This window comes from Haplochromis burtoni, unplaced genomic scaffold (assembly GCF_018398535.1).
Source record: "Haplochromis burtoni strain Fernald_Lab_line unplaced genomic scaffold, NCSU_Asbu1 Contig_172, whole genome shotgun sequence".
Classification (NCBI taxonomy): Eukaryota; Metazoa; Chordata; class Actinopteri; order Cichliformes; family Cichlidae; genus Haplochromis; species Haplochromis burtoni.
Window position 1 is genome coordinate 109,311 of NW_024582533.1, and position 13,660 is coordinate 122,970.

At 39.0% G+C, this 13,660-nt stretch overlaps 1 protein-coding gene across 2 annotated transcripts in view; it reads right to left on the reverse strand.

The window, feature by feature from the left end:
* Positions 1-609: 609 nt before the first annotated feature.
* LOC102293788 (sodium channel protein type 4 subunit alpha B) overlaps positions 610-13,660 on the reverse strand; it is a 42,315-nt gene continuing 29,264 nt past the window's right edge. For both annotated transcript variants that reach the window (XM_014337241.2, XM_042225483.1), the window contains 10 exons: positions 11,928-12,045; positions 11,660-11,814; positions 11,261-11,434; positions 9,483-9,605; positions 7,786-8,058; positions 7,463-7,516; positions 7,245-7,382; positions 6,896-7,000; positions 6,446-6,716; positions 610-5,431 (listed from right to left, as the gene is read on the reverse strand). In XM_014337241.2, the coding sequence (XP_014192727.1) occupies positions 4,203-5,431; positions 6,446-6,716; positions 6,896-7,000; positions 7,245-7,382; positions 7,463-7,516; positions 7,786-8,058; positions 9,483-9,605; positions 11,261-11,434; positions 11,660-11,814; positions 11,928-12,045 (2,640 nt within the window). In that variant the 3' untranslated portion in view covers positions 610-4,202. The remainder of the gene's footprint in view (positions 5,432-6,445; positions 6,717-6,895; positions 7,001-7,244; positions 7,383-7,462; positions 7,517-7,785; positions 8,059-9,482; positions 9,606-11,260; positions 11,435-11,659; positions 11,815-11,927; positions 12,046-13,660) is intronic.

Consider the following 13,660-nt stretch of genomic DNA (forward strand, 5'->3'; position numbering starts at 1 on the left):
TTTTGTTGAGCCTTTCACTTCCAAATAACCTTGTTTTTTTCTTAAAATGGTGCATTTTCTTATGTCAACATTCATATTTTCTGTGCTCTACTGTGAATAAAATATGGGCTTATAAGATTTGGAAATCAATGTATTCTGTTTTAAATGGTAAATGGTCTGTATTTGTATAGCGCTTTACTTGGTCCTAAGGACCCCAAAGCGCTTTACACTATACACAATCACACACACATTCACACACTTTTTACTTTTTACATACGTTTTACTTACATTTTACTGCACTGTCCCATTTTGGAGGGGGTTGGGGGGTATTTGGGTTGGATGTAGCTAACCACTGCAAAACTTTAGAAACTTCAGACTTTAGAAGGTCCATGCCAGGAAAAGAATGTTTAGCTTGATTAGTCGACCACCTATTTAAGATCTTTTGAAGTGACGTAACTTTTCCCATAAAAGCTTTAAGCTCATATTCTTCTCAATTTTTTGCTCACAGTGTATCAATTTTTCCAGCATAACTTTTTATTTTTCACGTTTTTCTTTCAATTTTTATCTCTTTTTTTTTTCATTTTTCTTTTCTTTTTTTTTTTTGGCAGAGACAGGCTTCCATAAAAACCACAAAACCAAGAAGTCAGAGATTCATTAAAAACAGCTGAAGTGTAAATGTTTGTACTCCAAGAGTGGAGAACCAAGATTGACCTTAAAGACTGACGATGATGAGACACAACATGAGTCATGACCTTTTTTAAATTTATTGTTATCTATATGTATGTATGAATATACTGGTGCCATATTCATCATATGTCCCTTGTATTAGGTGTTCACATCATATGCAGTCAGTGTTTTTAAAGCATTACGTTGTCGTCGCTTCTTTTTTATTCATTTATTCTTACTGTGGCTGTGCATTTTGTAATTACACATAGTGCCTTTTTAATCTTTTAAAAAATATTTTAGTTTCTCTCCGTGATGAAGCTTTAATCTCCGCCACATGTCCCAACGTTTAAAAAAAATCAGATCAATTACCAAGTCACATCCAGTCACGTCACATTTTTTTCCGGCCCTTCACGCATAAAAACCCAAATTCAATTTAAAGCGAGCATCTGTCTGTTACCACGGTCGAAGAGTATAAGCGTGTGTATGGCGGACGTGTTAATGCATGTGTGCACGCAAGTGTGTAAGAGTGCGAAAGACAGGAAGAGAGAGAGGAAGACTGTGTGTGTGTTTGTGTGTCTGCGAGTGTGTAATTAAAACAAGTGAACCACCCCCCACCTTTTTTTCTTTTTTTTTACACACAGATTATCCCTCCATCCCAGCTGGTCAGAGTTGGATTTGACCACCCGACAACGAGAGAGAGGAAATCTCTTTGGAGCTAAATCCAAATTGGCACCCTTGATTTTTTTTTTTTTTTTAGCAAACTGAAAATGTTGGCGTGTTTAAACAATGAATTTGACACTAATATCTAAAACATATTAAGTAGAAAAACACACTGACGTCTCGAGGTATGAAAACTGTAAAACTGGTTTTGTAGTTAGTTTCTGTGGCTCTTCAAAGTATTGCTAAATTTTTCGCATGTGTTATAAATCTCCCATCACTGTGTGATCACATCACATCACTGACACATGAGTCTGTGTCAGAATGAAAAAACTAAAATAAACTAAAAAAAATAACAATGAGTGGAAATGATTAAGATCACTCAGGCTGGTTGTTGAGGGGTTTTTGTGGTCATGTTGCTTTTGTGCTGGCATTATGAACAAATTTAAGCTGCAAAGGGCAATACGAGCACACTCACAAGGACAGCACAGTGATGCAAAGGTTTCTGCACATCTGTTTGGCTTTTTTTTTAAACACATGGACTCTGAGAGAGATTGAGCGAGAGAGAGATTTAATATCGCCCTGACTTGTAATGAGGTCAAATCAGTTAACTGGTTCCTCATGTGAAAATGAAGATGCTGGGATGCTGCTCGGTTCTGAGCGCAGCTTTAACTGTCCACTGTGTGGTCAGTGAAAATCCACAGGTCTGTAAAAGAGCTTTATTATCATTCAGTAACACAATCGATAAAATGTTTAACCTAAGTGCATTACAGACAACCAGGTCCTCAAGGAAAGTCTTTTATATAAAAATGAAGATATTATATTTTTTATAGTTTTAACATATCGTATAATGGCCACTATGAGAGTCACTGAAACGGTCTTTAAATATAAATATATCACAAAAAATATGTAAAAATTAGCTTTACACTCATTATACAGCCTAGAAGCTGTTTACGCGCTTAATTACAAAATGAGCTTTCAGTGCATGCATGCTCTTCAAACCCACATCAGTCAGATCAAATTAAACGGTCTAAAGAGATTCAGAGTGTGCGGACAATAATCAATATCAGGCACATGATTCAGGGATCATCAGTACACACAGCCCTTCTTAGTAACTGACACACAAGTTAAATGTGCAATGCAGTATACATGACAAAATAGCTGTAAAAGGTTTCATTGTAGTATTTTTTTTTTTATAATGAATATGAAATATTGCTTGTTTTCTGTCATCTGAAAATGCATATATCACATTCATTTAATCAATAATGATATTTTGTTGACAAAAAATGAATGTCATTTTATGGGTTTGGCTTGGCTATGTTTTTTCCTGCATTCTGGATGAACAATTGCTAAAGTTGTAAGCTTTGGTTAAAACTGTAATACGGTAGTATGCATTAACATATTAAAACCTGAATTAGCACTTTAAAAGTGCCACAGTCAATTAAAACTAGAAACTTCAGCCTGCAGGCGAGACTGACTGCATCAAAACATTTGGACATTTCTATCAAATTTGTATTTGTAGAAAATAACTTATTCAACAAATATATATTTTTAACTTCATGAAACTTTTAGCCAAATCTGTTTTTGATTGTATCGTCAGTTTGTTACTTAGACGCATTCTTTAATACCTTTCTTTAATAATTTTTAGTTCGCTGCATATATCTTGTATTTCTCAGTTTGAGAAACCAATTTCTTTTTTTGTCTGCCGTTCTCTCGGGGGTTTTGCTTGTCCATTTATCATGCAATCAGAGAGAAGCTTTTCACTGCAGGTGACAGTTCTTGGCCTTGAGGAGGGATGTGTTGCTTCAGACACAAATTTTACTTCACGAGGACTCCTGGTTTTAGCAATAAAAATTTATTAGTGTAAACTACTGTTGTAAATTCCTTGAAGTCATGATGTTGTTTCATTGGCATCTGTCATTGGATAGTTTTATTAATCTGCAAGTAAACACTCTCTAATCTAACTCTCTAATTCTCTAATGGCTCAGTCACACTAAAGTAAAAGTAGTCACAACCTCCTTGTGATTAGGAAAAATCAGTGATTGCATTTCATTTTTTTTTGCTGTTGAAGACAGGTTGTAAGGAGTTGTGGTGGCCAGTTGCTTGCCCAGAGGGTAAAAGATTGTGACTGCACAGTTTGCCTGGTGGGCAGCAACCTGTCTCCAAACAATTGTGGTTCAATTCAGACGGACTGCAGTCACTTTCAGACAGATTGTCGAAGGTTTGCAAATAAATGATTTATAAAGGCATACAGACTGCAGCAATGTCGGCATCAGTCACACCCGACTTTTGTGTGAGCGCAACTCATCTGTGAGCAATCTCTTTGCTATGGGGACTTGACTCAAATGTTTGCCAACTGGTTGCAGCAAGTGCAGTGTTTAGTTGTCTTATAAAGTGGTGGATAAACAAATCCATTCAACGGAAGACCTTATTCTAAATCTGATTAATCTGCTTCTAACAACTTGGTGCCAGATATCACAAATGACCTTTGCAAGTCTTCTGGTTTCCTTACTTCAATGACTCAGAGTTGTATTTGCTGCACAGTGAGGACCAATACGATACAAGGGAGCTGGTTTTAATGTTGTGGCTTTGTCTTGATAGGTCTAGGTCGATATTAAAAAAGAGTGCGTGATTATGTCTGATGCCATATTGTGATATTTTTAAGATGACGTTTAACTTCAGAGCTGTCCATGGTACTCTTTTGAACGTTGTGGCATAACTGACATCTTCCATTAAGAAAATAGAGGCTGAGTTACCTAAAAACACTGCATATTCCCTCCATATCTGTTAAAATATAAAAGCTTTTTTTTTCTCTTAGACCGTGAGTAATTTCAATGCATATTCTCTGCTGTAAACAAAACAGACAAAAACAATACAATCACCCTCCGTTCAACTGACTCTCAAAGAAAAGTTTCCTCATAGTTTTCCCCAGGCTCCCTGAGTTCAGAGTCTCTGGATACTGATCGGGTCAGCTCAGAGAGGCTCAGAGAGGCTGCCCTGGTCACACTATCATAAGATGGTGGGGAGGATGTTATAGTGTCGTCTGCTGTCTCTGCAGCCCCCACAGGCCCATAATGCTGGATCATGGTGGCTATCAGACCCTCCGTTTCTGGAGCATTCTCCACATCCACGACTGTCTCGTAGTTTATCTGTCTGTAGAGGTAGGACGCCTGCTTCATCTGCCGGCGCACAAGATGCCTCCTGTAACACCTCTGGATGACGATCGCAGACACCTCCTCGAGTTTGCGCCGCAGTGTGGAGGTGATGGGCTCGTGGGAAACTTTGGACGGGTTGGTCATCATGAACTTCTCCTCCATTTGCTGTTTCAGGGCATCCATTTCCCCCGACTCTCCCAGTACGCGCTTTGTGAAGGCAAACAAAATATCCAGGCAGTGGATTCTGTCCCCACTGACCATAGGGAGGTCCATGGAGATCAGGTGGATTTTGTTGGGCTTTGGGATACGCAACGGTTCCGACAGAGTGTCAGCAAAGTTCGACAGCATGGAGAACTCAATGAACTGCGTGGCCTCTGAGTCAAACTTCTCCCAAACCTCGTAAAACATTTCAAAGTCATCTTCGCTCAGGGGCTCTGTGCTCTCCTCTGTGGCAACACTGAAGTTCTCCAGAATGATAGCTATATACATATTTACCACAATGAGGAAAGAAATGATAATGTAACTGACAAAGAAAGCTATGCCCACCGAGGGGTTGCCGCAGTTTCCTCGGGTGTTGGTGCCTGTGTTGATGAAGTTGAGGTCACACTCATCTGGGGGGCTGGACATTATAGGGCTGAGCAGGTTGTCCCAGCCTGCCGAGGTGCTGATCTGGAAAAGGCAGATCATACTATTCCCAAAGGTCTCGAAGTTAAACATATCATCGATTCCATCTTGTTTCTTCACATAGGCAAAGTTTGCCATGCCAAAGATTGCATAGATGAACATGACAAGGAAAAGTAGGAGACCAATGTTGAACAGTGCTGGCATGGACATCATTAAGGCAAACAGTAAAGTCCTTATTCCTTTGGCTGCACGTATAAGTCGGAGTACACGTCCTATCCTTGCCAGTCTGATGACTCGAAACAGGGTCGGCGATACAAAGTATTTCTCAATAATGTCAGCAAGAACAATCCCTGAAATGAGAGCAGACAGGAAGTGATTTGTCTCATTGCACAATGACACACTCAAATTAACCTGCAGCACTGTAATTCATATACTGTTCAAAAAGCCCTTTTTAATCAGAGTATAACATCAAGTAAATTAAACTTGTGGGATATTGATGTGGTCAGCTGTAATTGCAGCAAAAGGTGGTTCTACAAAGTATTTACTCAGGGGACTGAATAATTACGCACACCCCACTTTGCAGTTATTTATTTGTAAAAAATGTTTGGAATCATGTATGATTTTCGTTCCACTTCTCACGTGTACACCACTTTGTTTTGGTCTTTCATGTGGAATTTCAATAAAATTAATTCATGTTTGTGGCTGTAATGTGACAAAATGTGGAAATGTTCAAGGGGGCCAAATACTTTTGCAAGCCACTGTATTATGCTAACCATAGCTCTGTGCCTAGCCACTGCGCAGCACATCATTATATACCAGCTAGTCCAACTTCAGTAACCCTACAAACGTCACTGCTGTTTAGTTTTCTGTCTTCATTTTTGGAAGTGATAGCAGAGCTGTACATTTTAATTTTTTCAGAAATCCCTCAGTCACAACATGCTATATCATGTTTAGGTAGAAACTAGCAAGCTAACTCCCTGCTAACTTCTAACTCATTTCATAAATTCTGTTTTCATGGATGCCTGGATGTTAAACTCAATTGTTACTCCTGGTAGAACAGCCACACAGATCATTTTATTAAAGATGAAAGAATTTAGACAGTGTTTAACTTTCAGCGATGTTAAAGTGACTGTGGGACCTGAAGCAAAGTTTGGACCCGGAAATGGCTAATGAGGTCAGACTTAAAGACTGGGTTGCTTAGATGTTGAAATAACAACAGGACAACTATGAGACAACCCCCAAAACAGGTATGTTTTTACAGGTGGACACTCACAATTTTCCCTCCTCATCTTTTCTGACTGTTTTTTTCACTAGCTTGGCATTTACAAAAATTGTAAACAAAAAGATTTTTTTTTACTTCTTACCGACAATAGAGAGAATTATCACCACGAAATCAAAAATGTTCCATGCAACGGTGAAGAAATAACAACGGAGGGCAAAGATCTTGATCAGGCATTCGGTGGTGAAGATCACAATAAAACCCAGGTTGATCTTGTTGAGGATGGACTCCATTCGCTCTGACTGCTCATCGGTTTCCACCATCATGGTCACCATGTTGACAATGATGAGCATCATGATCATAATGTCGAAGGCTTGCTTAGACACCAGATCAAAGAAGAAGGCTTGGATAATGTTCTAGGATCGGGAAAGAACAAGCAAGAATACAATTTAATTTATATAATCCTTAACAAGGTTTGCAAGGTTAATGATATCACTTCAAAAAAAATACAAAATATTTTAAACAATATATAAAGTGTACAGGTAAAAATCTGTATCTTAAAAATGTGCTACATTTGCCATTTATATAGCTTTACCGTGGGTCTGGGTATTGGCTTTTGAGGTTTTTTAGTTCCTAACTTCTTCATAGCATTGTAGTACTTCTTCTGCTCTTCAGTCATGAAGATATCTTGTCCTCCTAAGTGGAAAAGAAAAATATCTCACGTTACTTTCTTTCTTAAAACAATGACAGGAGTTGTTTTCTTTTAAATGTTCAATCTGGGGGAATTAAAACCAAAAATCCTGCCACCTTATTCTTACTATAGAAAATTTTCCTTTGTACTTTTATTGGACTATTCATGCATTTATTTCTGCAGCTTCAAATAATAAGAACTGCACGCAAATATCAAGTGATCCCAGCCTGAAATCAGCGTTTTTAATACTCATCTTTCTTTTCTGCTGATTGAAATTGTCAATGATGACACCGATGAAGAGATTGAGGGTGAAGAAGGAGCCAAATATGATGAAGACTACAAAGTAGAGGTACATGTAGAGGTTGATTTCTTTTATCGGTTGTTCCTCCACCTAAAAACAAATGGGTTCATTAGTCAGTTAGTTAGTTCGAATTTTCATGGTATAGGTGTGGAAGAAAATAATATACTTACTCCTCTTGAATCAACAGCTGCATACATTATTTCCATCCATCCTTTAAATGTAGCCTGTAAATAAGAGAATATAGTACAATGTCAGAGTCCAGCATTGTAATGTTATAGTAACAGCTGATTTCATTTTTAGAAAGAAAACAACAGTGAAATGTCTTTTATGATCTGCTGTAAATATCGCAACATGAGAGAGACTGATTTAAGTGTCTGGACAGAACAGGAGAGGAACAAAACAACAACATGAGTAGTGAACAAGTTCTCAAGGTGTTTATTAGCAAAAACAGGCTGGCATCATGTTTGACAGGTTAAAAATAAAATAAACTTACCACTTGCAAAAGAGAAAGGTAGCCAAGCCCCACATTGTCAAAGTTGACCTTGACTTTTGTCCAGTAGAACTGGGTGTCATTCATGGTGAGGCAGTCTGACTTGTTGTTGACCAAAGAGACACTGTGGATGAATCCCGTTCTGTTCACGCACTTTCCAAATTTGCCGGCGAACAGATTGACTCCCATGATGCTGAAGATCAGCCAGAAGATGAGACACACGAGCAGCACATTCATAATGGAGGGAATAGCTCCTATGAGGGCGTTCACCACGACCTGATGAGCAAACAAGAAATCAGGTCAGTCCCAGAGAAATAAAGTATATTCTATTGTTGTAAACAGCTTATCTTTGTGATCTCTGTAGTGCACACTAGTCTGGTAATCTTGTTTTCTACATATGCTATGATGTGATAGTTGAAGTTTAGTTTCCCAATTCTAACTTGAAGCCAACAGGACAATTTTTCACAGTGATTTACGTTATGACAATCCCTTGTATGATAATACATGTGCTGTGTGTGCTGTGTGTTGATAATCAATTTCACTCTAAATCACATGTATGATTTTTGAAAGTACAGGAAAAGTCCGTTGGATACATAACAATGTGGCGATACTGTCATACAAATTCAGGGTATATGGACAGACACACACGTTTATACACATGGCCACTTTATGAGCGACACCTTGCTAGTATTAGTGTGAGACCCCCTTTGTTTTCAGAGCCCAAATCAAAATCACTCAAATCATCTTCCCCCACATTCTGGTGCTTGCTTTGAACCTAAGCTGGTCCTTTTACCATGTCTCCATGCCTAAATGAATTGGGTTGCTTCCATGTGATTAGGTGTTAGTAAGCAGGTAAAAAGATGTACCTAATAAAGTGGCAGTTAAATAAACGGAGTGGCTGTAGCTCAGTAGAGCAGGTCATTTACTGATCGGAAGGTTGGTGGTTCGATTCCTGGCTTCCCCTAGTCTGCATGCCAAATATCCTTGGGCAAGATACTAACCCCAAACCATTGGAGTATGAGTGTGTGTGAATGTTACTTAGAAAGCACCTAGAAAAATGTGCTGGTGTGAATGGGTGTGAATGGGTGAATGCACAAGTTGTGTAAAGTGCTTTGAGTGCTCAGAAGAGTAGAAAAGCGCTATATAAGAACCAGTCCATTTACCATTTAAACTGCATTAAATCACAATCACTAAAATAAAAGTATAACAGCTAACAGCTACTGTTATAAAAGTATAACAGTACTGTAAAGTTTACATTTAGTATGGCTCGGTTCAGCATGTACCCTATAAAACACATATACTGCTGGAAAATCTAGTTGTCAGAACTTTAGAGTAATTTACATTTTTTACAATAAGATTGGGAACTATACATGTTTGCACAAAGTTTAGGGCTAATCTAGCAAGAAGCTAAAGAACTGCTGTCTTTCGTTGGATAAGTAAAGACTTTACATGTAACAAAATCCCTGAAATACTACAACACATCCACAGTGACATCAGTTCCAAAGTTTTATCCACTCAGCAGCTGTTGAGACATTTCTACCTTGTAGAAAACTACTAACCAATTAAGCTGTTGTGGTAGTCCCAATGCTAAAGTTGCTTTATAGCTAAGGGTTTATCCATAAGTGAAAGAATATTAATGAGATTAATCAGGATGTTAGTAGCCGACAGTGACAGCAAAGGACAGAAAACATATTTCTCACCCTCATGCCCTCAAATCTGGACAGAGCTCTGAGAGGTCTCAAAGCACGGAGGGTCCTCAGGGACTTGATGGCAGTAAAGTCAGAATATCCCAGTGAATTTGCTACCAGGCTTATCAAGGACACCTATGTGGAGTACAGAAAGGTGTATGAACTCTGAGAATCATAAAACAGCCATCTGTGCTTAAACCTTTGAGAGGAAACAGCGAAAAGTACTGAAAAAAACAATATCAACTGGTCTTATCAGCACATTTGCCAAGAAAGTGAGTATATTTTTAGCGACTCTTATAAAGAATCAAAAAAACGGAGGAGAGTCGTAAGAGACACGTCAGAAACATTTAAAGAGCCATAGTCACATTTTTTGTGTGTATTTTGGGACATTCCACAGTTAGGAACACAAATATTGTATTTTTGAGGTTTAGATTTGATTTGGTTTTTGAATCATCGTTTCAGCAAATTTAGACTTCCACTCTATTCTACATCCAAAAGAGACAAAACAAAATGGTATTCCGCTGTTGAATGACCCTTGGATGACAGCTATGGATGAAAATGGCATGAAAGATATGTGAGAAAGTCGAGTCATGAAGGATGATGAAAAAACACAGACAAGTATGCACATATGGTAAAAACAGTATCCATGCATGCATACTCAGCTATATATGCATATAAATATGTATATATATCAAATAGAGTGAGTTTTATAAAGAAGTTTAATCTTTCTTTGCCAAATTTGTTTCCCATTTTGTTCCAAATTGATCCAATAAGTTCATTCAAAACAATTTAGGGCTAATAAGGTCCCAATGATCTGTATTTCTTTATAAAAGTCCTTTTAAAGATGCGTTTGGCCAATATATCTAAAGAAGATACTCAAAATCAATTTCAGGACTACAGAAGTCTTTGGCTCTACCACAATACAGACAAAAAAAATACAAAAATAAAGCAAAAGTAGGAAAGAAAAGTTTGCTAGGACTTCCTTTAAACATAAAAAACAGAGAACGCTCGGTACCTGAGTTACACCAAACAGGTCACACATGAATTCAGCTGGTGCAGTTCAAAAACAAGACTTTACGTTCCACAGTAAACCAGATCTTCTGTAGATAAGCCTCAGATCACATGAAACTGCGTTTGTTTTTGATATAAAAGCCAAGGTCCTGTACCCAAGCGGTTCAAACGATGATTGCTGAGAGCGGTTTTTTAAAATTATTCTTATTTTAAATCTCATTTTATATGAAAAGCATTTGTTTAGAAACAAGACGGTGGCTTTTGATATCGCAACAAAAAGCGCTTACGAGTGAAGAAACACAGAAGCATTTGTGATGCGGATGCAAGTTTCCAGTCCCAGACTCCATACTCACCTGGGACCTGCTAACTACAACTTACCCTAACAATAGAGCGGTCTGTGGCAATCTGTGTAACAGCAGGTGAAATCAGAGGAAGTCAAGGGCTGCATGCCTCGGGCACTTTGAGTGACTAGACACTTACAGAACCGCATCCAGTTCCCCACAAATGTGTGGCAAAATCCTACTGGGGAACGGCCAAATCCTGACATGAGAGCAGCTGCAAAAATCTACAACGTATCTACTGTTTCAGTGTGAATTAGCACTTAGTTCTGCAGCGAACAGGTTCAGGTATTGAAAATGTTGTCTAGAACGAATTCACGTGCTCTCCTGTGAAAAATCTGGCATCATTAGAGCTATAAATCCCACAAGTACGGCATACATTCAGCTACATCCTTTCACGTCACATGATTTGAAAACCAAAGCAGCAAAGCGTTAACTTACATCCACAATCAGAAAGTCGAGCCAGCACCAGTAGTTTGTAAAATACGTCTTGAAGCCGTATGCAATCCACTTGAGGAACATCTCCAGGACGAAGATGTAGGAGAAGACTTTGTCAGCGTACTCCAGCATCACCTTTATGACTTTTCTCTTTTCAATGTAAATGTCTTCAAATGCCTGCAGTATAAGAAAACGCAGCATTACATTTCCATTGCTCAGCATAAGAAAACCATCTGTGAGAAGTTTTTTTCTTTAAAACTACACAAAAGGCGCAATTTGGACATCAGCCAGCTCAACGTCTCATCAAATCTACTGCTGATACTGTTGGTCAATCCGGAGATTAATAATTAATATTGGTATTGGATCAATACTAATCTTTCTAATTAGATCTAGGACCCTTACCAGAGCCCCACTGCTGAGCAGGATCATGAAGATGATGAATGTCTCAAACCAGCTGTGCTCCACAATCTGGTAGCAGGTCTTCCTCAGCCTCCACCAGGCCTGTCCTAGTCCACGGCTGGTGTTGATGTTACAGCACTGGCAGTGTCTCATGCAGACTGATGACCGTGTCAACAAACAAACCGGCATTTATCACAGCATGAAGGAAAAAAATAAACATTTTAAATGAACGCACGTTAGCAGATTTAGTGAGGTTGCTACTTTCGCTCACATTCAGGAAAGCATTCATCAGGCTCCATACTGTCTTCATCCAGCACTGACAAGTTATCCTCTTCCTCTCCGGGCTTCCTTAGATCCACTGTGCTGCCCTCTGACAGGCTGATCTTCTCCTACAAAATAAAGTCTGAGTGTTTACAATCATGTGCCCTCGTATGGAAACAGCCCTCAGCTCTTTGACATCTGCATGTGTAAATACAGAATATGAATCTATATTAAACGAGCAAACAGCGATTTGTTCTGGTTGTGTTCCCCAGCCTGTTGTGATACTGCTGATGCTGTTGTCATACATTCACGTCACACATTAAGAGTTTTTTTTTAAAGAAAAAGAAGTTGCAGCACATTTTCCTGCTCCACATGAGCCTGCGTGCATTCATCCCATCAGAGCCGGCGCACCTTGATGGACTCTCCTGTGAGGCTTACTGCAATTTTGATGAGATTTTCATGTGTTGTAACAACAACATATTTCATATGATTTACAGGACAGAGGTGCAGCTTCAATCTCGTAAAATGATACGAAATTTAATCCAGCATTAAAGGGCGTGCACGGGATCTGGAAACCAAATTACCAGCATTGCTCATCTTAGAGTTTAAAGACAGTGAGAAACATAATGGACTGATGGCACATCAGAAAGTAGTAATTGATCCCATTTAAGCAAAGGAGATTTATTTACACTCTAGAGAAGACTCAAATACTTAACTATAGGATTTCTTTTTAACAATATTCTTACACATAATATGTTTATCACTTTTGTGTGTGCTTAGAGCTCTGCATATGCAGAGCAGCTGCAGATGCCCAGTTAAGCTGATGGACGATTGGAGGTCCCCCCCGCCCCCGTTTTTCATGATGCCTAGTTCTAGTGTGGTGTGCAGCAGCGAATGGGAGGGAAAGAGGAAGAGAGAGCACCAGACTGCAGGCTGCCCAGCTCAGCTGTGTCAGTTTAATCTGCTCTACAGCGCCTGGCTCCACATCTGGCCTGCTCCTGTTTTTCTGCCAGACAGGACAGGAACGACACATCCTCCGCCTCAACAAACGCCCGATCTGCAGGACAGTCTGACTCTAAAGCTTTCGAATGAACACAGTCAAATCCAAATCTATACAAAAACTGAGGAGTGCTATTGCACTCTCACTGTTGCGTTTTCATGCAAATTAAAGCAATTATACACACGGTGTTAGTTACTGTTGCTGAGTGCACGGTAAACTCATTTAATATGTACAGAAATGCAAACAAGAAACAAACTGTATCTCAGTCATTACAGCTTCGTCCAGTGTTGGTGTGTAAGTTAGCTGTCTAATGCTGGGCAAATAATACTAATGCACCTACGGATCAGGGGTGAGCTTTTCAAGCTGCGATGCCTGACCCGTCGAATGCTCGGTGTGCTTCCCTAAGATTCCCTAAGAGGCTTTCAGAAGTGTGCTAAAGACATTTCTGTTTAGGCAGGCACTTCAGCGATGCACCCTCTGCTGTATACGTCCTGCGTTTCTAACACTGAAGTCTTGAACTGCTTTAATCCCAGATTCTTTTGTTCAGTTGTTCATGTTCTTATCATTTTGATTTCTATAAACTTGTTCTGCTTTCAATTGCAATTTTCTTTCCTTTATATTTTAATGATTTCAATTATGTGTTCTTCCAATGTTTGTACTCTTAATAATCATATAATCTTACAGTTCTCGCTAATGGGTGTAAAGAGTGCTGTGGACAAAAGTACAGGGAGACCTAAACATCA